Source organism: Candoia aspera, chromosome 5 (genome assembly GCF_035149785.1).
Source record: "Candoia aspera isolate rCanAsp1 chromosome 5, rCanAsp1.hap2, whole genome shotgun sequence".
In the NCBI taxonomy this organism is placed as follows: domain Eukaryota; kingdom Metazoa; phylum Chordata; class Lepidosauria; order Squamata; family Boidae; genus Candoia; species Candoia aspera.
In genome coordinates this window covers 101,173,085-101,200,216 of record NC_086157.1, presented here as the reverse complement: position 1 = coordinate 101,200,216, position 27,132 = coordinate 101,173,085, and the positions used below count along the sequence as shown (strand labels likewise).

The 27,132-nt window shown below is 40.5% G+C and overlaps 1 protein-coding gene across 1 annotated transcript; it reads right to left on the bottom strand.

Moving 5' to 3' along the window:
* Nucleotides 1-176: 176 nt before the first annotated feature.
* TMEM123 (transmembrane protein 123) lies at nt 177-27,132 on the bottom strand. Its single transcript, XM_063304735.1, has 6 exons — nt 26,925-27,132; nt 21,914-22,615; nt 14,872-14,949; nt 6,421-6,663; nt 4,228-4,372; nt 177-1,212 (listed from the first exon to the last, which is right to left on the bottom strand). The coding sequence occupies exons 1-6, from the start codon at nt 27,130-27,132 to the stop codon at nt 1,188-1,190; spliced, it is 1,401 nt and encodes a 466-aa protein (XP_063160805.1). The 3' UTR covers nt 177-1,187.

Here is a 27,132-nt window from a genome sequence, read left to right as displayed (position 1 = left end):
TTTTGCGGAGCGCATTAATACATTTAAGTTTGCCCTGCCTGATCAGTTTCAAGTTTGTTTCATTTTGGAAATATACTCTGGATGTTGGGCAGCATGGAGCAATTGTGCTACCATTGTCAATTCCCCTTAGATAATACCCACAGTTATCTAAGCCTATGGTTAAATCATTATTGGTAGAAATGTTGTGGATTTTTATTCCTTAACCAGCTTCTCTACTTTCATGTGAAAGTGTAAATACAGATGATGTAGTAATTACACAATTATATGTATTAAGCAGATTAGTCACACAGTCCCTTGTCTAAGAGCTCACTCATATGACCTACAGGATGATTTTTGACATGGTGACTTTGAACTGAACAGATCTCACTAGATGGAACCCAACTGAATGATTCCAGAATGGCTTCAAATTGAAAGAGACTTTGGCCTCCCTTTTTGTGAAAGAGTCTTCTGAAGATGCTAACTTTATATCAATCTGCTTCAAAACATGGATAATTCTATTCATTTCTCAAGTTTTAAAATGCATAAAACACAATGAAAACCCACCACCTCAAAAGCTTCAAATCCATCTTTGCAATCCTACCTGTTACATTTGTTTTTCTGGAACCACAAAGTAAAAAAAAATTTTTTTTCTTAAACATCCAACAAGGCAAATACAATCTTTGAATTTCCCCATATTTTTAAAGAAACAATATTCCAAACAAATCTCACACAAATGGTCTGGAAGAACTGTTATTGTGACACCTCTGAAAAGGAAACTCTTATTTGTCCAGCAACGTCTGATTTGTTTTCCTGAATGAAAAGACTGGAGATTAAAACATGTCAGAAGGAAAAAGGTTCAGAACTCAACACTTAGAAGTTGTATTCTGTTGTGGACTTGTCATCTCCAATCTTCTGTAGATAAGAGCTAAGCGGTAACAATGTTTACTTCAACAGTTTTCAAAAGAGAGTGATTAAAAGCAGGTGCCAATTTCAATTCCTTGAAATACTTCACTGAAGGTAATCTGAAGTATGCAAAGTCCTTATGGAGTTCCTCAGATTTGCAGGTAAATGCATGTCAAAAAAGGGATGAAACAGTCAACATCAAATCAGATAATTTTTTCATTAAAGCCTGTTTCCCAGAGAGAAAGTGTTCCTAAAAGCAGGAGTACGTGTACGGATGTTTACTTTCTGTCTTTTCAATGCAGACTTTAAATAATGGCATCATGTTCATCACTGGAGGGAAAAAAAAGGAAAGGAACTATGTTATACACATCACTGGACGATGAAGTCATAGAGTTATTAAATGAGGTCAACAAATACACAAAACTTTCTAGACTGTCTTCTGTGTGGGAAAAAAACTTTATTTAGATTTTCACAAATAAGCCAGGTTCTACTGATTAACACAGTATTTAAGGTTTCTGTGATTGTATATGAACTAACAAAACCACTTTTGGATCTTTACACAAACCAAATAGACAGCATGGTAGAGTGACTGGGGAGGAGAGAATATTGGCCGTATCATGGGAACGGAGCCAATGTAATTCCCCGTAACATATCTGTTGCTGGGGGTTTCACTCTTCGGCACTCCCCAAAACATGACCAAGTGATCGAATATTGGGTACTAGGCTATGCAAGCAATTTTATTTGTCAATGCATGTTACTACATTTGAGCACAGAAATGTCAGTGAGGAACAAGGTGGAAGGAACTTGGTGACGTGGAAGAGTAATATATCCTCACTGTTATACATGTATCCTTCTGTCTGTCCATTCATTCAAATGGGATACAATTAAATATACAAATTGAAGTAGGACTGGGAGGAATTATTTCAACAGTAAAAACAATGAAGACAGAGAACAAGATTCCTGGGCAAGGAAAAGGTATCTTGTGGTTTACCCAGACAGCTTGGTAAAACTCATATTGTAGCTATAAAAAGAATCTCCAAGAGTTAAAAATAGCTGAATTGTAAAGTTGCTCTGCATTTGGCAGAACACTCCTTGCATAAATTGGAATCTACAGCTACAGTATGTGTAATGGTATGTGGGAATGGCCTCGGGAAACAGGAGGAAGAGCCACTGGAAACCAGACTGGAAACCAGCATATAAAAATTATCTCAGCCCACAGAAGTTGGGGGGGGGGGCCATGGGAAGCATTTCAGAAGGGACCCTCCCTAGTTTTCCAGAAAGTAAAAGGAAAGGAGGGGAGAAATACTTTCAGTCTTGCAAGGTTCTGTTAACATAACCTTACAATAAAGATAGAGTTAGTACTCCTGGTTGTGCTTGTCTGGACTACTGCCAAAGGTGAACTCTATGTGAGAAACACCACCACCACCACCACGACACACACACACGTCTGATCTTCCTGGAAGGAAAGAAAATGCCTCCTTTTTACTGTATGCTTAAAAATAAACCAAACAATGTTGGTGAACAAAATGGCACATTTTTGGATTAGAGGGTGGTGGCAAGGGAGCACAAAATGAAAGTGTGTGGCTTCCTTCAAAGGCTAGAGAGGAAGTTATTCTATCTTAGGATCAGCTACGTGCTCAAGTATATGGCCACAATACTTTTGTGAACAACAGCAGGAGGCAAGAGAGTTTGCTTCTAGCTGTTAACAGAGAAGGTAGGGTCCAACAAAGGGCTAAAATAATTCAAGAGACGGGATGTTGCAGAGCTTCTGGCCCTTCCCCATGTTGAGCAAATGAAAGGAAGTAATCACAAAGTAAACAAAAGAACTCCCATTGTTAGGAAGGATTGCAAAGGGTTTAGCACTATGACATTTCCTCTTGTGCGAGGCATGCTAGTCTTGCCTGTCAGAGGAATAAAAACAAAGAGCTGAGATGAAAGCAACCAGACAAATTTTATTACTAGCAACCCATTCTTAAATTTTGCTATTTCATTAGGATTATGTGTCTATTATTATTTGAGGGAGGATCAAGATTCCACACACTTAGCAGCAGCTTGTGATATTGTGCTAGCTCTCAGGTTTGCAGTAAAAAGGTTGGGCAAGTATAGACATTAATGTTTTGGTGCCCACCTGACCTGCAAAAGAATAGAAAATTGCCTTCTACCAGGTCAGATCATTGATCAATTTAGTTTAAGATTTTCTTTGGATCAATCTCTGACATTATTTATCTGCTGGCCTCAAGGGATTCAATCAGTGAGTTTTATGGTACAGTGATGGACTGAAATGGTTGATGATGCTCAGAAAGACAGTAGCTGGATGCATGGACAACTTGTCTGAGCTAATCCCAAGTGTCTTTCTACAATGAAAAGCTCAGTGGAAGAGTCCATGCTTTGAATACAGACAGTCACTGGGGTCTCAGGTAGGGCTGGGAAAGACTGGTTTTTAAGTTAATAGAACTGCTTCCAGTCAGTCTAGATAATTACTGGCTATTTCTATGGTGGGAAGAGGCAAATTGTTCTAGGAATTGTTCTAGACAATCAGTATATATTCAGTTTTTGTTTTTTAATTATCCTGCATACAGTTGTACAAACCTGACTGGCAACTGCTATTGTTCAAGAATGCCAGTAATGTTCAGTGGCTGAATGGGCAAACCTATGTTAGGTTCACAGGCACAGAATCAACAAGACGTTGCCAGCCCGCTGCTCTTAGCAAACTTCTATTTTACCATATTGAATACATGCTTAATTTTAACTCATACTTAATTTTTCATATTGTCTAAATCTCTGTTTTAACACATGATCCATTTTTTGTCCCTGCCCAGATGTAGAGGGCATAGGTAACAGTCTTAAAGGACAGAAGGAAAAGCTTCTACCAAGGCAACGGTTAGATAAGAGGGGCTTGAGCCTGGGCCAAGAAATTAGAATAACAGGCTCCTCCCTGTTTACACGAAGATAAAGTGAGGGAGGGGGATGTAGATTCAGACTTGCAAGAATCTGTTATTATAGCTGTTATAATAAAAGTAGTCCTAACCTATATGGCATTGGTTTCTTGGTCTGGTCTACCTTGTGGGGCTGACATCAGATTATCAATCGAAGCAAATATTTGTAGCTCAGGGTTGACATCAGATTATGGCTGAAGTTACAGCTTCCATTTTCTTACCATTAGTTTCACTACTGTATTAGAAAAACATGGGGGTGAGCCTGTTCACATCTCCTACCAATTTTGTAATAGCTGAATTTTATATTCTGTCATATTCTCTAGTGTTCAGACAGAAGATGACATTCTTCCTCAAACCCTGTTCAGTATTATACTTAGAGAAAAATCAACAAACATTCAACCCAACGTACATGGTTCGGTACTGAACACCTCTTTTTGTGTGATAGATTCTGCATCCAATATAGCCAATGGCAAGAAGTCCCAGTGTCAATACAATGCCACCAATGAAGCTGCCAGCACTGAACCCCGATGGAGTGCCTTGAACTGCTGAAACTTCTGGAATGGTTAAAAAGAAGACAAAAATGTTCATATACTTTTGCTGAAATATTAATTCATCTTTTTTTCTGTGTTTGTATATTATACAGTTCTTGCCTGCAAGCCCTTGCTCATTTAATTATGTTTTACTATATTCTTTTTTAAGGACAATCTGCTGCAGGTGGTAACATGTAGCTGATGTTGGCTGATCTTGAGAAGCTAAGCAGGTTGGCCATGGTTAATACTTGGTCAGGAGTGAAATCCCAATCTGTAGAACAGAGTGGGAAACTGTGGGAACAACAAAACTTCCTGGAAGAAAGGGAAAAAAATGACTGACAAATGTTTCTGAAATGTTGCCAAGAAAATTATACCTATGGAAGACTAGATCAACTCAAAAGAACCTTCATCTTACTTTATTTTTCTAGGACAAGTCTTCCTTTAGGTGACTTATCCTTTAACATGCAAGTAAGATGAGTTCTATTTGGTTGTAGGTGCCCATCCCAAGAGCCTATTCTTTACCATAGACCAGACCAAGTTTATTTGTTTATTTTCTATCTTGCCTTTATTATTTTTATAAATAACTCAAGGTGGCGAACACTCCTTCCTCCTCCTATTTTCCCCACAACCACCAACTTGTGAGGTGAGTAGGGCTGAGAGAGGGGGACTGGCCCAAGGTCACCCAGCAGCTTTCACACCTAAGGCGGGACTAGAACTCACAGACTCCTGGTTTCCAGTCCAGCACCTTAACCACTAGACCAAACTGGCTCTATCAAGCAAGTTGGATTTCTCTTTGCTGACTTTTAGAGCAGGAGTGGGCAACTCCCTGAGAACCTTCTTACCGATGCCCCTGGAGCCCCCTCCCACCACTGCTAAAGCTTTGGAGACATTGTTTCTAATGATTCTGAAACAGGGAAAACAACTGCAGTGGATGGTCTAGAATAGTATAGTTCACTAAGAATCAGCCACCTCCAAACTCGGGGAAAACAGAAATGCTTGGTCTTGCCTATGTGTACACATGCTGCTCTTTTGTTCACCCTGTCCCCCACACCACCCAGAAATATTTAATTAATATTAACCTATGTTTTGGAGGATAATTCCCATCATCTTTCCATATGTCAATGGCATCACTGGGAAATTCTTCCTAATTTGAAGCAAAAATCCCTTCCTTGTAATTGTTGCTGGCTAGCTTTAAATATTTCGAGAGGGATATCAGACTATCTCTTAAACTTTTGCTCTCCGTTCTACATATGTCTTACTCTAATGTTCCTGCAAAGAAATTTGGTCTCCAGGCTTCACTCCATCTTTGCTGTCCCCTTCTGGACATAACCTTGCTTATTGGCAGCTTTCTTACCCCATATGCCTGACACAGCAATAAGGAACCTTGCACCTTCCAATGGTTTTGGACTTCAACTACCATCAAGCCATGTCAGTGTAGCCAAAGGTGAGGGACAGTGGCTGTCATACCCCAAAGCATATGAAAAACATCAGGTTGCTTAACCCTGTTGTAGAACATGTAAATCAACTTGCATTCAACAGCTACTAGAAAAGGGACTTCCTTCTTATTATTGGTGTCCTTTGTAGAATCTGCTTTTGGAAGGGATAAGTTTGTTTCTTTCTGATGTTTAGCTGCCAAGCTTTCTTAGTTAGGCAAACTTCTATAGTCCTTGCTGTATTTCAGAGCTGTAACTGCTAAAGAGCATTAATAAATTGGATGATGAGTTTTATTCTTAGCAAGCAACTGGACTGCCCTCCACTGGATGCTGGCTTAGAATTCTGGAACTTGTCCAAATACTTCTGAAATACGTCTGGTTGGAAAAGTTATAGCATTTTGATTGTTTACTACATAGTTTCTCTTGAATTGGTATTAGGTTCGTAAATCAGACACAAACCAAATACATGTGAATGTAATAAATTACTCATAATATTCTAATTGGAACAGATGTACCTTATCTCTGAAGCTCTGGGAGACCTTCCTTAAAAACAAAAGACAACTATGATGAATTGAGTGAGGTGAGGTGCAGATGCAAAGTAGATAACAATCAAGTAGGAAGTGAAGTATCAGTACATACCTGTCACCAAAGCGGAAGGTGGCCGAGTTACAGGAACTGCAATGGTCTTATTGTGCAACCCAGATTCAGTTGGTGAATGCTTTGTACTGGCAGGTAGCATAGATTTAACTGTTTGTATGGCATGGGTAGTATTTGCAGCAGTGATGGTCTTGCTGGTGATTGTTGTGATCTTAGAAGTCACGTCAGGATGGACTGTGGTATTTGTTGATTTTTGGGTGACGTTAGTAACAGTGATGGTCTTTGCTGATTTAGGAAGATATATAAACTTTGTAAAATAGTGCTTGTATTACAGTGTAGACTTATTAACATATCAAATTTGTATAATAACAAGGATGTGCAATCCCTACCATTCTTGGAACAGAACATTCCAAGAAGCTGCCAATCGAGCCATTCTGGGGGTGTTCCTGCAGTTTTCTGGAAGTAAAAAGTCTGGAACAGGGAATGGTATGCAGTGTTTAGGAGAACTAACGGGCCACCCCCAGAATGGCCAGATCTTGGTGGTCCCAAAGAAATACAGAATGTTCTCTCCTTGGAATGATAGATTCTGCACATCTCTAAACCATAAAATACGTCTTTAATTAACTAGCTACAGCACTAATAGGGATCATACAGCCTCTGTGCTCCTCATCTTACACAATGACAAATTGCTACAAAGATTAGATACCACTCATTCCTTGATGAGACTGGTTTATGCTGTAATTTCACTTCAATAATACATTTTGAATTAACTTTCCCTAGCAGCCAATAGCCAAATTCTTCTTGATAGGAATTACCAGGGCAGTTTCTAGCTTACCAATCATGAGAAAATACCCTCTCTCCTCTAGAACTTGTGAAACTACATTCCATTCTTTGTTTTCCCTTTGGCGAGCCAAGTATGCTAAGGAGATCAGAAATACTCAAGCACCTTCCTATTCCATTTTTGCTGCAGCTACGTTTCCACCATTGAGGGGACTGATCGCATCAGCTCTAGAAGTGGGCGTGGGTCAAAAATACACCAAGCACACATTCCTGAATCATCTATTTTGGAAAACAGAAAGAAAATAGTACCTAATACTACATCCTGAATGGAAACAGGTGCCATGTATTTCATGCCATTATATACTGATGTACTGATTTATAGCCTTTCTATCGATATGATTTATATGCGGATTATTTATTGATTTATATAGTTATATACCAGGAAATTCCTGGAATTTCCAAACCTCTTTAGGCAATAATCCAATTTTTTCTCCCTGTTTCCATTATTAATTACTAACAAGACGGCATTTAATTATTTTTTTTTTACGTTTAAACATTACCCACCCCAAATTGACTGCAACAAATTGCTACATACCAAGTTAAATGCAGTTTACCAGCAATATTATAGTGGGATAAACCACCTATATATTCCTTTATGATTATTCTAAGATTAACATGTGACACAAATATCACTAGGAACAGTTTCTGGTACTCCAGCTATCTCCCCTTCCATAGAGCGGGCTCATCTCATTCCCTGCCCCTGCCCCTGGGGGAAGAACCAGGTCTTCAGTTTAAAAACTATAAATGGCTTTGCAGAGTTGCACGTTTCTGGATTTTTGTCATCTGACCCAACAGGTCCAGCAGAGCCACAAAATAATTATACTATGCTTTAGATATCATTGTAATAGAAATGTCGAATCCTGAATACAGACAAATGAATGTTCCACTAAGTTGAATTACCTATTTTATCTCATTTTATTTCTACACACCCAAAGACTGGAAATCAGCCATTATCCCACCTTATAAAAAGAGAATAAATAAGATCCCTCTAATTACAGACCAAATAGTTTACTGAGTAGTAACATATAAGTAAGGCGTCTACACTGGAAGGTAGCCAACTCCAATATTATTGGAAATGAACAGACAGGTTTTAGGCCAGGATGTCCTAGAGGGAGGGCTTACAGTCTATGGCATCTGGTGAAGAAATATATGAATAAATTCAGAGTAGCATTATATGCAGTCTTTAACAAGTTTATGGCTGCTTTTGGCTCAATATGGAGACAGACTGAAGAATAAATTTGAAGGTACTTCCACAGATAAGCACTTACTGCTAATTATGAGGAAAAATATGACAGCTCCTATCTACATATCCACCCCAATTTGCAGGTTCATAGGACTAATATAATACCCACAGTGAAATGGCATACCAAATGCATTTAAAGGCATAACATAAAATACATGAACATGGATTATATTACCAATCATACTCAAGCACACTTACCAAAATATTAAAAAATAACACACATGTAGCATTGTAATATATGCACTTCTGTATTGATCCATTCAATCAACAGTAAGACAATACTTTTAGGAGAGTATACTGTAATAATTTTAGGTAGTGAGATTTATTCAAGTTAACAAATATTTTTGGAGTCTAGAGGCCATAAATTACTTTATTGCCGCCATACATTTTTGAATGAAAGGCTACATTTAAGTTAGAGGTGAGTGAAAATAAAGTTGTAATCCTTTTCCCATAAAAATTCACAGACCCTCTGAAAGGTGTCCATGGACCTCAGGTTAAGGACTCTTGCTTTATAAGGAGCAGGAGATCCTCGTTACCAATACCAACATTATGTACCATAAACAATGGCATTTATTGTGCCCATATTCTGCCTTCCAGTATATAGTCTGGTTTTTGTTATCTGTCTCTTCCCTTTCCAGGGTCATCCAGCAGTTTTGGTTTGCTTGCTCCTTTATATTTCTGCGCCTTCCCTCATGCTGATGCCATGTACTAGCCATCATACACAACATTATTAATATTTTTTCCCCTTTCCTTTTCTCTTTAGTCTTGTACTTAAACATATGCCCATTTGTACTGTAAGATCTATTTTGTGCTTTCAGTATTTGTGAGTAACATCCTTGTGCGTGGGTAATGCTGTTTTTCTTTTGCCCTTTTGGATACAACTGATCATAGGCTGTAGTAAAGAATCACTGATTCCCATAAGGATGTTGAGTCAGGACTTTGCTTCCCAAGAATAATTTGTACTTTTTGATATGCAAAATTGAAATATGTCAGCAAGTGCACTGTCTGTGTGAAATGTCCACCAGGCAATGACTGGTGAACAGATCCATTCACTAACACTTCTGATAAGAAGAATCAGAAGCAGAGTCCTTCTCTGCTAGTTTCAGAATGGAAGAGAACTGATTTTATTGCATGTGCAGTGAGAACAAAAAGAAAACACTTCAGGTTGGTTAGGACTGGGGAGAGAAAGAAGAAGGAAATGTGTGCCTTCAAGTCAGTTTTTGGACTCATGGTGACTGCCTGGACAAGCCCCTACAGTTTTCTTAACAAGGATTTCATAAGTGGCTTGCCAGTTCCTTCTTTCTAGCACTGAGAGGGACTGGCTGAAACTCACCCAGATGGTTTTGTGCCCAAAGTGGGACCAGATCTCAGTCTTCCAGTTTTTAGCTTGATGCTTTAACCACTATACCTAACTAGTTCAAATTCCTATTAAATTACAAAGCTTATCGATGATGGTGAGCCAGTTGCTACTACTCAGACAAGGTACCCCACTGAGATCTTGTGACAATAAAATGTGGAAGGAGGGAATGAATCTTCTTAGAGAAGAAACCCAGGATATGTCTGTCACAAATTGAAATAAATAACTCTTATCTCGTAGAGAGACAGAGCATAACACGTAGGCGTAGGGTAAGCTGCGAAGTATTTGTAACGTCTTCTGGGGAAGAGCCTGTGAGCCAACTAAAAATCCAAGGAAAAGAGGAATGCAAATATTTATATGCAGCCACCAGGACACTGCAGTTCATGTTTTGATTTACAGATATTACAGAAGGGATAAAACCATCTGCACCATTTCAGATTGCAAATCCAGAGGAGTGTTTTCAAAAGGAAGCAGAATGCTCTCCCTAAGTCACTGCACTGGAAAAAAAGTGTCCAAGCTCAGACTCACTTTTCATTTCCAACGTATTTAATTATAATCGCACTGTTGGAGTTTCTGTAGACCATCTAAAACAGGGTTTCCAATAAGGGCAAATCCACCACTCTTTGACTTCAATGACAAACTCTCCTTACCCAAAGAAATTTAAAATATCATTAGATAAAATCTCTCAGTTGCCTATTCAATATATTCAAAATGGCTGATCTGCAACCAGAAATGACAGGAATTAAATGAGAAATTTTCTTCATGCAAATAATCTGTTCTGCATGCCTTCTCCTAAACCCCTTTTGTGCATGAATTAATGTAAGTTGTACCCAACTACCATTTTCTTTCATGAGGGGTATTTTAAGTTGCAATTTGGAAAAAAAGTGCTTAAGTCACAATTAGTATTTGCATCAGAGAAAAGAGGGCATCAAAACATTTAACTCATTTGCAGAAACACTCCTGGGGAGTTTTGCAGCAGCCTTTATAAAAAGGAAGTTGTGGAGAACAGTTATCTTTAGCACATTGCAAGCTGTGCTTTCAAAGATCATATTGCAACTTCCTGAAACAAGCCTTATTCATCTGTTTTTCTTGTCACGTGAAAGCCAACTTAATGCCCCCCTGCCCCAAATATCATTTAAAGACAACATTAATTATGGGTAAAGGACCATGGCATTATCTTGGTGAAGTACTCACCTTATGACAATTAGAAATGATCCTCTTGGGAAGCATGCATGAAATATAGGAACACAGATACAGTAAATATGTAGATTGCTTCTTAAAATGTTGATAAACAAGGCCTGCCCATTTTTTTTCCTTTTGCAACGCGATTTTTAAAAAACAAGATAAGCACATTGCTCTTTTGCTTGCTGCACTATAGAACTAGCTAACTTAACATTTTGTTATAGATTCTATCACTTTTACTATAACTACAAGGTTCTGAAGTCCACACATCTTACGAGTTGCCAAGGTTGAGAAACACAACACACAGATTCCACCATGAAGCATGGGAGAAAGATTGAAGGGCAGTCCTGGTGCAGCATGGTGTATGTTTCCAAAATGGACCCCCTTGACCATGGAACTCTTTGGCATACAATAAACCCATAGATACAACTATGTAGAGGAAGAAAGGAGGGTCCATTTTAGAAGTTCATAAATACAAGCACTGCTTTCTGAAGGCTGGTCCTATAACCATTAAGGCATGTTTTCAGCAAACAGGAAGAAATTATTCTGATGGTTAATGACAGCCGCTTAACCAAAAAACGAGTAAGTCTAAATATACTTCATGTACTGCAAGCAATGTATGTAAAGAAAAAGACCCAGAAGTGGCAATATCCTTATCAATCTGATTCCCTGATCTGCATTCAGCATAAGCTGCAAAAGAACCAAGGTTCCAAAAATTGATGGATAAGGTCAATCTCTGCAAAATGCAACCTACATTCTTGCATTCCCAAGAGTCTCCTCCAAGCCCATCCTGACTCCTGGTGACTCTATGGACAAGGCCATGCAGTTTCCTTGCAACATTTTCAGTTTGCCATTACCTTTTTCTAGGACTGTGAGTGACTGTCCCAAAATCAACCAGGTGGCTTTCATGCCTAAGGCAGCACTAGAACCCCGGTCTCGCTGCTCCTCTTCTAGTCCCTTAACCATTAATCAAAACTCTCTCTCTCTCTCTCATTCTGAACTTGTGTAGGCAATAGGCAGGAAGGTATAATAAAGTCTTATTTTCTGCATCTTCAGTGTGATATATGAAAAATTGGAAGCCAGGGTAGAGAACTTGTGAACCTTCAGAAATTTCTGAACTACAGTGCTCGGCAGGCTCAGTAGCATAGGAACTATGTCCTTCTGTGATGCTCTGCAACATAATTATTTTCACTCTGTTTGAAGCAGCTTCCACAGCTTTACATCCATTAATTTTGTTGAGAGATTACTCTCTCTTCTAATAGTTTTTCATATAAGACTTTCTTTTCCTGCAGTCATTCTAGTTTCACTTCAGTTAGTTCTTTCGTTTTCTTTTCTTCCATGCTCATTTTTTCCAAGACACCTTTTGACACTACCAAATAACTATGTGACCAACATTCAGAACTTCTCATCACAGTTGGATCCTTCACTAGTTTCCTCAATCTTCTTCATCATCAATATCAAATCAAATCAAATCAATCATGGTTTTAGACTTTTATTTACTACTTCACCATGTGTACATATGGACAGATTTACCTAAACCTTGTATTCAAAATAAACAACCCTTTTTCTAAACAGATATTCACCAAAACTCTACAAATCTCAGTCTCTAAGTAACCCAATCATTTTTTTTCAGTATTCCTTTGTCTTGCTCCCACCCATCCATTCATCTCACCTAACAGATTATATTATTTCTTGGACTGCATTCCCTGAAATGTTCCACAATTTTATATAAAACATGTCTCTAGTTTTTCCAATATCACTATTCACCAGAGTGTAATATGCAACAATCACCAACCTACAGATTCCTACACTAGAGGACATCAATTCCTATTTTCTGACATACATTTTAGCTTTCTATTGGTAATTAAAGCTACATCTTTTCCACTTCACCTTCATTCAGATCTTTCTTCTTTCTCTTAGTTCCAGACACAAAATCTCTATTTTTGTTATTTTATTTGTGAATTCATATTATTTACCATTTACTCTTCTTACATTCCAAGTCATAGTCAACACCAGATGGGCCTATAGATACACTTAACTCCCTCCCCATAATAGATTATGCTGCCCATCATTGTTTTGGCCATTTGAGATTTTTACATAATGCTTTTTAATAAGATAGCATACAGTAGGCTACCAGTGTTAGCCACGTGCAGCATTGCCTACTAATGGTAAGAATAATACTGGTACATTCTGACATATTTGGCCATATATATAAGCAAAACCAAAGCTCAGTTTTATCCCAGTACCATGTTAATGTTCATGCTACTCTATGCAAGCTACAGACTGCCCTTCAAGCCAATGCATATTGCCTGTATCCCAGCAACTTAGAGGAATATGGAGTGTACTGACACAGATTTAGAATGCCAAAATAAACCCTTTTCAGAATTCATGGAATAACAAATGCAACAACTATGGATCAAAATCTTTCAAAGATATTTTAAAATACCTAACTTTTTATAAATTTCTTCCCAATAATAGCAAAGCAGCAAGCAATCCAACTAGTGAATTTCACCTGGTGCTGAACACATGGAATGTTAAATTAAACTGGCACCCCTCCCCCAAGAATAGATGGAACACCACCAAAGGGAAATGTCTGAAGTTTGGATTCAATAAATAGTTTTGCAGATTTCATTAGCTATAGGCTGGGAGAGGAAAGGCTTGCCACTGACAGCAAACTCCCAGACTTCTTAGCAGTATCTCTGCTGGAAAGATAACTATGGAAGTGAAGTCCACACATCTAGATCAGTGTTTGTCACCCTTGGCAGCTTTAAGATGGGTGGACTTCAACTCCCAGAATTCTGGGAGTTGAAGTCCACCCATCTTAAAGCTGCCAAGGTTGACAAACACTAATCTAGAGGATGCCAAGGTTGCATCAGGTAAATGAATAAAGGATCAATACAGGGAAAGGAGACACTGAAGAGAGGAGGACCGAAGTGACGGAGCACAGAAGGGGAATTCAGGAAGAGGAAAGAGAATGGTATGGTGCAGGGAAGATGTCTATGCTTGCTATGCTGCTCTTAAGATAGTTTTGTGCCACCACAGCTTATATAAATACTTGTTTGGAGGAACATGCTTGTAATTTGACAGATGAGCCTGGTGAGTCTAATTAAGCCTACAAAAAACAAGAACAACACCCTTTTTTCTCAGGTGCAGTCGTTTTGCTCCAGGGAACAAAGGCAGAAAAGAAGAGAAAGATCAGAAAGTGCCAATAGAGGCAGGTTTGAGTTTTTGTCTCTCTCTCATATCCTGTAAGCAAGACTCCACCCAGGCAGATAGCAACAGCAACCTGTACCTCCAGTTCTATGCCTCACAAACAGATCCTAGCAAGTACACAGTGCTAAAGCATGATTACAGGGTTACTGGTAGCATTAGGATTTTGTAACTTCTTCCCTGAAGCAGTAGCACTCCCTTCTAGAACATGGTGGCTGGGGGAATTCTGGGAGCTGAAGTCCACACATCTTAAAGTTGCTGAGGTTGAGAAACACTGTTCTAGAAATTCATGCTAAGTTCCCTTTCCTTTTTTCCAGAAATTATTCTCCACCCTGAAAGAACGGTGTTCAGTGCTCTTGAAAGCCGGTGCAATAAAGCCCCTTGGCTGAGAAGTATTTGCCATACACCCATGATAAAGGCCACAGACTTTGAATCTCAGTCTTTCAGTTTAAAAAATGACAGAGAACATAGCACTCTTTTGTATGACCTGTCCTAAGGAATTAAAATAGATGCAATCACCCTGAGTGGTGGCACTAACATCTCTTTTCCAGGTGTGATTATTCATAACATATTTGATTTCTCTCAAGTGGAAAAAGCAGCACTTAAATTTGTCTTGAAGGGGTTTTGCAGAACAAAGCAGTGAAAGGGGAAGGGAGCTTACCTGTTGTTGAAGCATGACTTATTGGTGAAGAATTCAAATGGACAGTGGGGGTATGGGTGACATTTTCCTTTAAGTTCCCTGAAATAAAACAGATACATGTCAATATAATTGCAATCTTTCAAAACCCAGGTTCCCACATTCATAGTAATTTTTAGATAGCTATCCAAGATCTTCATTTGTTTAAAAAAAAAAGGCAACAATACACTTTATGCAACACCCTTACACAACATCAGCTGTAGTGCACACCTTCCTTAAGAATATTTCCCTGGACCCACTGGTATTAGACAACAATCGCCCTGTCTCCAGTCTTTGCTCTTTGTAGACCGATGTTCCTTAACCTCAGCAACTTTAAGATGTGTGGACTTCAACTCCCAGAATTCTCCAGCCAGCATTACGTTGAGACACACTGTTGTGGACGATTGCTACAGAGCATCCTAGACAAGTAGATTATTTGAACCCTTTTCAATGGGACAGAAATCATCCTGGTTATCTTATCTAGCTGATGATGGATGTCAGGACCTAGATGGGGAGAGAGTACTCCTTCTGGTCCTATTAGGCCTCTCAGTGGTTTTCAGTTCCACTGAACATGGTATCTTTCTCTACCTCCTTCAAAGCTGGCAATTGGGGGAGCTGGGCTTCAGTGATTCCAGTTCTTCCTTAGCAGACCATTCCAGTTGCTGGCTGGGGCAAGAGGGTTCGTCCTGGTGGCCTCTTACCTGTGGTGTCCCATAGGAATCCCTTCTCTTCTCCCTACTTTTTAACATCTACGTGAAGCTACTGGCAGAGACCATATGTAAGGTTAGAGTGCAGTGCTGTCCATAACCCAGTGATACCCACTGGGATGTAGTTGAAGTCCTGTCCTAGTATTTAAGACTGTCAGGGTCTAGAGAGGAGAAAACAGACTGAAGTTGAACCCAAGCAATGCAGACCTGCTCTTTGTTCACTAAGGTTCCCTGTCAGCTCTGGTGTTGTCTTCTGGTACTGCCCTTGACGGAGCAGGTCTGTAACTTTGAAGTCTTCTAGGACTAACTGCTACTACTAGATAGGCAGGTAAAAACCATGGCCAGGAGGGCCATTGCTGGCTCACTGATTACAGACCTGCCTGGAGCAAGAGGATCTTGCAGAAGTAACTCTCCACACTATTTGCCTGGACTACTACAATGTGCTCTGCATGGCTTGGAAACAGAAGTTCATGCCAAATGCAATGGCCCATGTGCTACTGGCATGAAATGCCATGAACGTATTTCACCTATCAGGCCCAGTACTGGTTACCAATAGGTTTTGGGGTGCAAACTAAAATGCTGGTTTTAATCTATAAAGTAGGACTGACCCCTTCAGCTAGAATTGACCCATCTGATACAAATGCAATGATAACAATTACTTGTAATTCCTCCCTACTCTGAAATCAGGGGGTCAGAGGCTAAGAGATGTTCTTTTGTAATGGCCCCCACATGGAACAGCCTTCCCCTGGAACTTAGCCTTGAGCTAAACCTATTGAGCAAGTGGGAGCAAGTTAAAGTAGAAATCATCTGTGTGGCTTTTTAAACTAGTTAGATAATGTCATAGCAAGGTTGTTCATTTCATATTCTTGGGTTGAATTTTTATTGATTTTATTATTGTATTCAGTATGCAATAATATTGTACCCACTGTACATACTTTATGTTTTTATGCACTGCAGAGAGTGGTATGATTGCAGCAATTAAAAAAAAGAAATAAATAAATGTGAGAAGGATGTAAACTGCTCCAATTAACAAGTCCCCCCAAAGGATTCTCTCATATGAAAAAAAAAGGTGCAGGTTGGCCTAAAATATTTTGCACTGCTGAATGCTACAAATATGTTTGAAAGTTTTCAAATCCCTCAAGAGGCAGCCTTTCACATCCCCCATAGAGGCAAGAACATAGCATAAAACCAATTGTTTCAGGCTGCGCACTCATAACACAGAAGAGTTTCAAATGGTTTTTTTCTGCAAACAATCACAAGCAACAGCAGGCAATTAAGTTTAATTAATCAATTAAGTTTAAGCTGTATGACTGCTTAGTAGCAACAGTTGTCTGATCTTCCATCTTGGGCAAGCTCAGTATATTTATCATCTTAAAATGCATCCCTTCCTTTTTCCACATTTCCCTTTTCAGATTTGTTATATCATCTAATCTACCACATGCCTGCAGAATTAATAAGATAATAATGATGTTTCTACCTGCATACACTCATTTATTAGTCTTGTCCCCATGATGACTGAGAACAGCTGCCTCAACAGTGACATGGGAATTGGGATGCACTGAGTCTTCTGCAGCATTGAATGATGGAATCCATCTGCTAGAATTCAGTGTCGTAACAGCTGAGGCTTGTGGTAGCTTATAAACAAAGGTAACTTTCATTTTTCACAACAAACTCCTTTCCATTAAGATTTCTATAGTCTGTCTCCTGTTATTAGTATGATGGTATGATGAACTGTTATCTGCCCAACTTCCACCACCAGCCATCAGTTTCTCAGGAGTATCCCTGAGAATTTGTATAAGGGGAATTTGTATAAGGGGAAAATCCTCATTTTACTATAGAACACATAAAGCCACCCCCCCCCTTTTAACTTTTAGAGATTCCTAGGTAAAAATGGAAGAGAAGCTATAGAGAAAGGGTGGAGGAAGATTTTTTGAATGCCATATATATTACCAAAGACACCTGAAACAGGGTGGTTAGAAATTAAACTTAAGCTTAATTTTTATGTAGCCTGAAGCAGTGAGACATTAATAGGCTGCTAAGTTTCTGGAATAATGTTTCAGAATTCACTTAAGATGTATGTGTATATGAGGCAAGCTGAGAAAAACTGCCTTAATCTGTGGAGAATGAGGAACTTAAGAAGAACCTGATTAAAAAAAACCCCAATAAACATTGGAAGCAGACATTTTAATGCTAGTAGACAAGCCTCTTTTGTCACAGTGAATCTCTACGTTTTCCCCATTGCTAGTGAAGCACGGCTTCTCTCACGCATACATATTCTAAAAAGTTGGAAGGCAGAATTGCTAGTGATGGTGAGATCTTAGGCTGTTTTTAAAAATCCTTTTCAACAAAGAGTTGCATATCACAAATGCAATTTTGGAAATCTACCAAGAGATTTGTGGTCTGGATTCAACAATCAGCTTGATGAACCTTAATTTACTGGGCCAAACACAAGCCTTGTGTCCAGTTTTCAGACCATGATTTCTGCTGTTATTTGAACTAGAAACTGCTCGCAGACCAGGATATGATTCATTTCTGTCAGGTCTATGAGGTAGACCAGATCAAGAAACCAATTCCACAGGAAGACTGTACCTAAATTGAATTGAGATAGGCTACAGTAACAGAAGCTTGAAAGTCTGCTTGTGTTTTAACTTCCCTCCTTTTTATACCCCCAAATGAGTCAGGGAAGAGCCAGCTTGAGTCCCTTCCTGATACTATCGCCTTTCCAAGGGCTTAAAAAAGCTTCTGCCTTAATTGTTTCTGTAACAGTTTCTGAATATTCCCTTCATGGCCATCGTGATGGGTCTTTACTATTTCCTAGTTCAGATACCATCCAAAATGAGATGAACTTCTGCAAATTGTTGTCATGACTTGGACTTTGACAATTGTACTTTTCAGCAAGCCTGATTGTGCAGTTGGAAATATTAATCATGCAGGCACATTGCCCAATTGGACATGGAAGTGAGAAAGCAGAAAAGCAATAAAAAAGTTGCAGCTGCCTGGTTCTTCTAAAGAGCAACTCCTCTAATATCTGCCGTCAAGTATCAAATTTCAATATTTAAGATGACAGAAGAGAAAAATCTTAACTGCATGTTTCCATCCAGTTTTTGACATGTGATATTCAGCCTGACATTCAGAGGAGAAATGCAGCCCTTGGACCACAAAAGATTGTGTGTTCCCATCCCACAAGTTTTCCTAAAGTGGAACGCAACTTGTCCATTCTGATGCCCTCAGCTTCTATCAGCCTTATCCAACCAGATAGTTTGTATAGAAAACATCATTGTGTCAATGGCAATAATACAATTCAAGTACCAAATTGCAACAGTAGGATAGAAACTTCCATGCCAGATAGCGAAAAGAAAGGCTGACACTTGCCACCTTTCTCTTGTCCTGCATCCTTCAAGAAATACCGGCTTGGTTCACGTATATTTTGTGCGATCCTATGTATGTCTACTCAGATGTTAGTTCCAGTGCATAAGTAACTGCTGTCTTCATGAACTGCATATTTATGATTCTGTTACCAATATTCAGTCCTTGTTAAAATGCTACAATCTACTTCCTCAAGTTCTATAGAGTGTGCCATAAATACAGTCACACTCCTTGTTTTTCAAGGATATCAAAAATAGTGTATTTCTGATCAGGTTGAGGATCATAAACGTGTAAAAACGTTCTTTTTAAAACAGTTTCCTGCCTTACTTTTTTTAAAATCACTTCTTACATGCTATTTTCCTCTTTGCTTCATTCTTCTTCTGTGAGTGACTCCACCTGGCCAACAGCCAGGTACAGTAGTAATTATTATTTGAATGCATAGTATTATGGAGTAGATTGGGCAACATGCTACTATTACCAAGTTCTAACAAAAACTATTGTTACTTATACTGTGTATAGGAATGATCCTAGCTAATCAGGGAGCATGGACCTGCTATCGCTGAAGGTAAGTGAAGTCTACTGAGAAGGTCAGTCATATTTCCTAAGAAGGAAAATATTTTTTGTTTGTTTAAAAGAAATTTCTGGGGGTGGAGGGGAAGCTACCAAGGCTTATCCCTAATAATGCACTAGAACAGAATTATTATGGGAGTCGAAGTCCAAGCATCTTAAAGTTGCCAAGGTTGAGAAGCACTGCTCTAGAGTGATCAAAGTGCACTTGATCTATTGTCCAAACACATCTCCTACTGAAATTAAGCTAACCTGAACTCAGTAGGACTTAATTCTGAGAAATGATGCACCATATTGCAGTCAAGCCCAACCTCACTTTGTTTTATTATATTTTCTTTAATCTTTAAAATGCGAGCTCTCTTGGAAGAAATCTGCTTGTGTGACTTTCTCAATTGCCCTGCATTGTGAGAATGCTCCTTAAAGGATATGTTACAATCTTTCTGAATACTGATCAAATTATTCTAGGACTGGATTCAGCCCATGGGCATCTAGTTGCCCATTCCTACTCTAAAGTTACTTGGAATGACCTGCTTTTTCAGTTGGAGTCTTCAGCCAAAGACCTTTGACCCCGAGTTCATTTGTGGCCCTCTAAAGAGAGGGTTGGGGCCTGCACACAATAGCAGTGAAAGACCTAAACCACTCTCCCACCTCTCTGGTTCAGACCTAGTGACAGTGGTCCCTCCCAAACGTTCGTGGCAAGCTCATCAAGTTAACTGAGGCTGCTTGCCCAATACCTCTGCCCCAAACACCCAGCAAGAATTGTGGTTTCCCGCCTGCTTCTCCCAAACTGTCCACCCATCATTACCATCAGCCCGATCATGTTGTTGGTAGGCCTGGTTTGAACTTCTGACCCTTTGCTGCCCCCTAGGACTATTTGCTTCTGTTCCTTCCTTCCTTCTTGCCCCAATCCCTTTTTCCCCCTTTCTTAACTGACATCTGTCCAGCTGGAGAAAGCACCCTAATGGGTAACAGGGAGAAGACGGTGAGAAGTGAGTATATTCGTTTGTGTATATGCAGCCGCATCTACTTCACACTGTCACAGGCATGCTTGTGGGATATACTTTCCATGGTTCAAAACAGTTTGTCCAAGTTTGAGTACAACTGATTTGATTAGCAGCCAGGCTTATGATTTGCAACCTTACTTGGAAGAAGCAAGTTCCCCAGAAATTGATGGGACTCACTTCCCTGTCTACATTTTGACTCAATATGGCAAGCTCTGTTTACGGCTTGGTTTTGATTTTATGGAGTTTGCCCCCCACTGCTGTCAGCGCAACCTTAGAGGAGGCAAAACACAATTTCCCAATGTTTTAACTCCTTTCACAACATGCTGCAGGAATTGTAACCCTGTTAAACAATGAACACTGCAAACACCCTAGCATTGGGGGGAAAAAACAGTAAAACGTTGCAGAACTACTAGCATTTACAAGAGACAATGAGACTTCCAGAACAAAATTAGTATCTGTCCAAAAGTGAACCTCGAGTGCAAAGCAGAACAATCTCTTTTGATAGATGGGGCTTGAAAGAAAAGTACAATTTTTGCTGTTCCAGTCGATCAACCATATCTCCCTCCCTCCCTCCCTCCCTCCCGTCCCATCCCCCCTTCCCACTGGCCTTTCCAGTTTTCTTGCAAACAAGCCATCAGCATTCCCAGGTCAATGTGCATGCAATCCCTGAATTCCTCCATCAGTAGGTCTTCCTCCCCCCACCCCCCAAGATTTAGAACTTTTGCAAACTTCAGGATCTGTCCATAACCTACCCTTCCTATCCATGATTCCTGTATTTATTTTATTTAGATTTATATCCCACTTTGAACCGGGAGCTCAAGGCAACATACATGGGGGCGGGGGGGGGGTGTCTCCCTTTATGTTAACCTCACAACAAACACCCTGATAGCGGTTGGGCTGAGAGCGAGTAGATGGCCTGAGGGCGCCTACTGAGTTCCATGGCTGAGGCTGGACTGGATTCCGGGTCTCCCCAGTCCTGGTCCAACCCCTTCACCAACAATCTCCTGCACCCCGAAAAGGAACTCGCTGGCCTCTTTTCGAGCGCGGGCACGTTAGACTCAGAGTTGAAACGGGCTTTTCGGCACGGCTGCGGGAGAGCGAAGGGACCGCGAGCCGCACGGGCCGCTTTCTCCGAAGAAAGCAACTCCAAAGGAGTCCCTTCGAAACCGGCGACCCGCAACTGGGACAGCCGCCTCGGGCTCCCCTCTGTACCCTCATCTCCCGAAGAACCGGCGAGGGGTGATGGGAAGCGCCGTCCGAGTCACTTAGAGAGCCACGAGTTCGGGAAAGAGGGAAGGAGGGGAAACCTCGAAGGGAGAAGAGGGGGGGGAAATCCCCTGTCACTCACTTCCCAGGGAGGGGGCGTTTCCCGGGGTCACCTACCCGAAATCCCAGAAAGGCAGAAGGGGGGAAGGAGAGTCAGCAGCAGCAGCAACAGGTTCATGGTGGCCTCGGCGGAGAATTTCCTCCCACGGGCGGAATCCGAAGCCCCGGTGCCCTCCTCCAGCTGTTCGCGCCAGCAAGGACTGCCCAGCTTGTCCGCCGCAGCGCCACTTCCCTTCCACTCCGCGCGCGAGAAGGCGCGACTGCTCCGGTTAGGACCCCGGGGAGAGCTGCCCACGTGATGCAGGCAAGGAGGCGGGGCGGCATGTCCTGGCATGGGCAGGGAGACCCCGGGGCGCGCGGTCGGCCCTGCCGCCGATATGGCAGGCAGCCCCGACTGGGCTGGCGGGGATTCCTGGGCCCCCTCTCGGGGGAGACCCCGCACGCAGCCCTGGACGTTGGGCGGCCCGAAGTGGACGCGCCCGCGGTGCCCAAATCCAGGGGCAACTCCCGAAGGCGATTTAACGTCCGGACACGCCGCCACGTGCAACCAGGCTTCTCCGCGACCCTCGATCCTGGGAAGTTCTAACTTGTCCAAAGCAGGTGCCAACTTCGCTTTTGTTCCCGACGTTATGAGGGTTGCGGGGCAGCGATGATGAATCGTTTCAAATCCAGCAGGATCCCATTTTAACTCCTCAGCGGAGTTTTTTCTCTTCACCTTCTTCACTTTTTCTAAACTTTCACTTTTATTAACCCTACGTGCTTACAGGGATTGAACGGCCTGGCTCGTTTCTACGGTGTACCCTTATGCCTAATTCTGAGCCCTGGTATAGTGGATCCTGTTTTCTGGGTTCCCATGACACATGGAGCCCCATATTAACCACTGGGCTGGATTCCCTAGGCGAGGTATAAGCAACTTCTTGGGTCCTCAGTACTGTGAGCTACGACTTTGCAGCACCCCAGCCAGTATAGTGAAGGGGAAAGCCTGCTCCCCACCCAATGGACAATGGACACTCTGCAATCTGCTTGAGCCAAGTTAATAAATTCAGCTGCGCAGGGGACAGAATGCAAGTTATGGCCACTGAGCCAAGGGAGAGACAAAGCTTATATGATGGTCTTTTTACAGGAAAGACGGTAGGACCCCTTAGCGACAGAGCCCACCCGAACCCATATCCAAAGCAACGCAATATTTTTAGCCTTTGATTTGTGTGGTCAGCAAGCCTTGAGGACCAGTTAGGGGTGAGCGGGGGGGGGGGGCAGGGTAGAGTTCTTCTTTTCCAGTACAAAGGCCCTGAGTTTGCAGTTTCAACCTCTTAGTAAGCTACTTGCATTTTATATTAGGGTTAGCATTGATTCAAGAGCCAGGTTGTCTGATGGTTAAGGCACCAGGCTTGAAACCAGGAGACCGGGAGCTCTAGTTCAGCCTTGGGCACAAAGCCAGCTGGGTGACCTTGGGCCAGTCACGTGCTCTCAGCCCTAGGAAGAAGGCAAGGGTAAACCCTTCTGAAATCTTGCCAAGAAAACAGCAGGGACTTGTCCAGGCAGGAGTTAACATTGACTCAAAGGCATGCACGTGTGTGTGCATGCGCCTGTGCGCGCACACACACACACACACACGTACTGATGGATCTCTGAAGACAATTTTGTTAGACCAAACTGCTTTATTAATTATTTTCTCCTTCAATAGCCAATGGTGAAAGATTCTGGGATGGGCGGTCAGCAAACCTGGAGTGAGTGCTCTTGATACTGCACTAAGTTAAACTATGTGTGGCCTTAGTTTGTGGCTTGTGGCTCGTGGTAACAGAGTCACTGAGGACCGGCCCCTTGTCCTTTTGGTATTTGCCTGTAGTAGAAAACAGGGAAGAGCCATTTCCCTTTGTAAGTGAATTGTGAAGGGCCAGCAAGCCAAAGCAGATTGTTATCTGCCCATGGGGTGGGGACAGTGCTATAGAATAAACCTACGAAGGAGTTTGGGGTTTGATTTCCAGCCTCCTAATGCATTTTGACAAGAAAAATAATGGGGGAGGGAGAAGAAAGGGCTGGTGCAATTTATGGACTGGAGCAGTTTCAGGACAATATATACAAGCAAAGCTTTCTCTGATTTTCTTGCCCCTGCTTTTCTTCCTTCTTAGAACAGAAATGAGGATTTATCATCTATTGGAAAGGACCTTTTTAAATCCAGTCTCATGTATGCAGACCAGGCTGGGCTGTCTGGGGCTCAAGTGGCATAGAAGAAGAAGCCAGGAAGAACATTTACTTACTTTATTTATTAGGTATTTATCTATCTATCTATCTATCTATCTATCTATCCATCCAATTTGTCCCTGCCCATCTCCTCCCATCGGGGGGACTCTATCCTGCCTTTTCTCCAAAAGTGACACCATATTTATCATGACATAATCACAAAAATGACACAAATTTTGCAATTTGCACTGTTTATGCGATGATGTCATCACACACTTGACAACATTGCGGCTTCTACCAGATGCCTGGTCTACATTTTGGAAAAGAAAAAGTAGAACAAGCACACAAGCATTTTAAAAATAAATATGGAAGCAAATGTATCTGCAGTTCCAGGAACAAGGATTCAATTCCAAGAGCATTGGCACAGTATAGAATTAAAATAATGTAATAATTGTATTAAGTGCCCTTTTAGAAAAGGAGCTGATTGACAGTATGAAAGTGATGCAAGCTCCAAATCCTGGTCAGATATATTCATTTCTCCCCTACTGCAAAAAATACAACCTGTAGATGTATTGCTACCCTCTAGATATCCCACCTCTCTTCCAGTAGGGTGAGAAGAACTGCAGATTATTGTTTTATTGCACATAAAACAGAGTACAAACTGTTTTATGTGCAGTAAAACCCAAATTTAATCCAAATATAGCTGGGAAAGATTACATACAATCTGAGAGCCCTTTATATATGTAATATTTTTAATTAAAACTTTTAAAAAGAAAGATAAAAAAATACACACTAATATAAAGAAAAAGGGACGCGATGGCACTGCGGGTTAAACCGCTGAGCTGCTGGGCTTGCCGATCGGAAGGTCGGCGGTTCAAATCCGCGTGATGGGGTGAGCTCCCGTGGCTAGTCCCAGCTTCTGCTAACCTAGCAGTTCGAAAACATGCAAATGTGAGTAGATTAATAGGTACCGCTTTGGCGGGCAGGTAACGGCGTTCGGTTTAGTCATGCCGGCCACATGACCACGGAGGAAGTGTCTACGGACAAACACCGGCTCTTCGGCTTTGAAACGGTTTGAAACGAAGATGAGCACCGCCCCCTAGAGTCGGATGCGACTGGACTTAATGTCAAAGGAAACCTTTACCTTCACCTTAATATAAAGAAAGGAAGAAAAAGGAAAAAAGAAAGCAAAGAGAAAGCAAAGAGTGCAAGAAAAGGAAAAAAACTAAAGAAAAAAGATCCAAAGAAGTGGCAGCTAATAGTCTTCACAGCAGTTAGAAGTACGATTATATTGTAACCTCTTTCCAAATTTACGTCATGATATTCTTCTTTCTATAATCTGTCCTGTCTAATCATCAAAGCCATAAATCACAAGTTCATTTTTTTTTCATTTTTACGCAAAAAGTCCATAAGAGGTTTCCAGTCACCAATAAATGTAGATAATGTCTTTTTTCTAATCAAAGAAGTTAGTTTATCCATCTCAGCAAGATCTGTCAATTTCACCAACCATTCTTCCACGGCTTTTTTCTAACTGTCCATCAGTTCTAAAAGGAAACGTTCTGGCTTCAACTGAATATTAATCTTTAAAATCCTCTGTATCAAAGTATGCATTTGAATCCAATTTTTTTTTTAGCTTTTTTATATGTCCACTAAGCATAATAAAATGTCCCTTCATGTTGTTCGCATTTCCAACACACATTTGAAGTGCATTTATACATTCTAGATAATTTCTCTGGTGTCATGTACCAACAATACATTGTTGCGCCCAAAATGGATTTATGGATCTCAGTTCAAGAAGCATATCATAGAAGAGAAACAGCAAACAAAGAAAAAATGGTTGATGTACCGGGAACTATTGGGAAACTATCAAGGGGAATTTAAAACCAAATCAAGAGAGCAATTAATAGCAGCAGGATATAGTTATCAAAGGTTTTCCCATTTACACCTATTGGATAGATTAAAAATGGTTAAAAAGACTATGGTATAGAGCAAAGTAAGACAGAATTTGAAGTGCAATTGTGCACTGATGAACATGTAATTGCTAGAAAGTATAAACTTTTGTTGAAATTTGAAACAGGAAGAACAGGTTAAAGAATGTATGATAAAATGGGCTAAGAATTTTGTTTATAATATACAGATGGATCAATGGGAAAATATGTGGTTAAAAGGGTTGAAATTTACATTGTATTTTGATCTCAAAGAGAATTTTTATAAAACAATCAGAGTCCTGAGAACTATTTGCAGGCAGTATAAACAAGACTCAGCTAGATGGACTAGGGTCAGACTCAGTGTAAGGCAGAATTTCATGTTCCTATTCTAGAACACGAACGTTTCTAGATATAAATCATGCATTGTAATAATTGTGCTTTTTAAGCACTCCTTATATGCAGAAAACTAGCATACAAAGTATAAGGCTTTCCATAGTAATTTTCTTGGTTAACAAGGCTTCTTAAATTTTCTAGGGAAGAGGGGAAGAGTATTTAAATCAGGTGTGTCCAGCCCATGGGCCGCGGGCTGCACGCGGCCTTGAACAGCTAGTAATGCAGCCCCAAAAAAGCACACGGAGAGTAAAATTTGAATTAAAATTTCTGATGGGCACCTTGAGAACTCACTGAGAATTGCAACCACTTTCATCAAACCAGACACTGATGTATTAGTTTCACAAAAACAAGGTCAAATATCCCACTAGTTTTATGTTGCCCTCTTTTTTTAAAGTTTTATAATAAAAATATTTAAAAAATGACGTTTTATTACTTATATACATTAACTATATTATATATTTTATGTGAAGCCCAAGATAATTCCTCTTCACTCAATGTGGCCCAGGGAAGCCAAAAGGTTAGACACCCATGATTTAAACACTCAGTTCCATATACATATTCCACACCGGATAACTCTAGAAAAATGTAACTGCTGGTTTCAGCTAATGGTATTAAGTAGCTCAGATAAACTTTGGGAATCGTATAAGTGATAGACATGTCATAAAAGCACATGCAGTACATAAATTCATTAAAGTCTGTGTTGATGAAAATGTCATCTCTGATGCCACCTAGTACTATAACTTTTCGTAATTTTTCTTCAGATGATTCTACCAT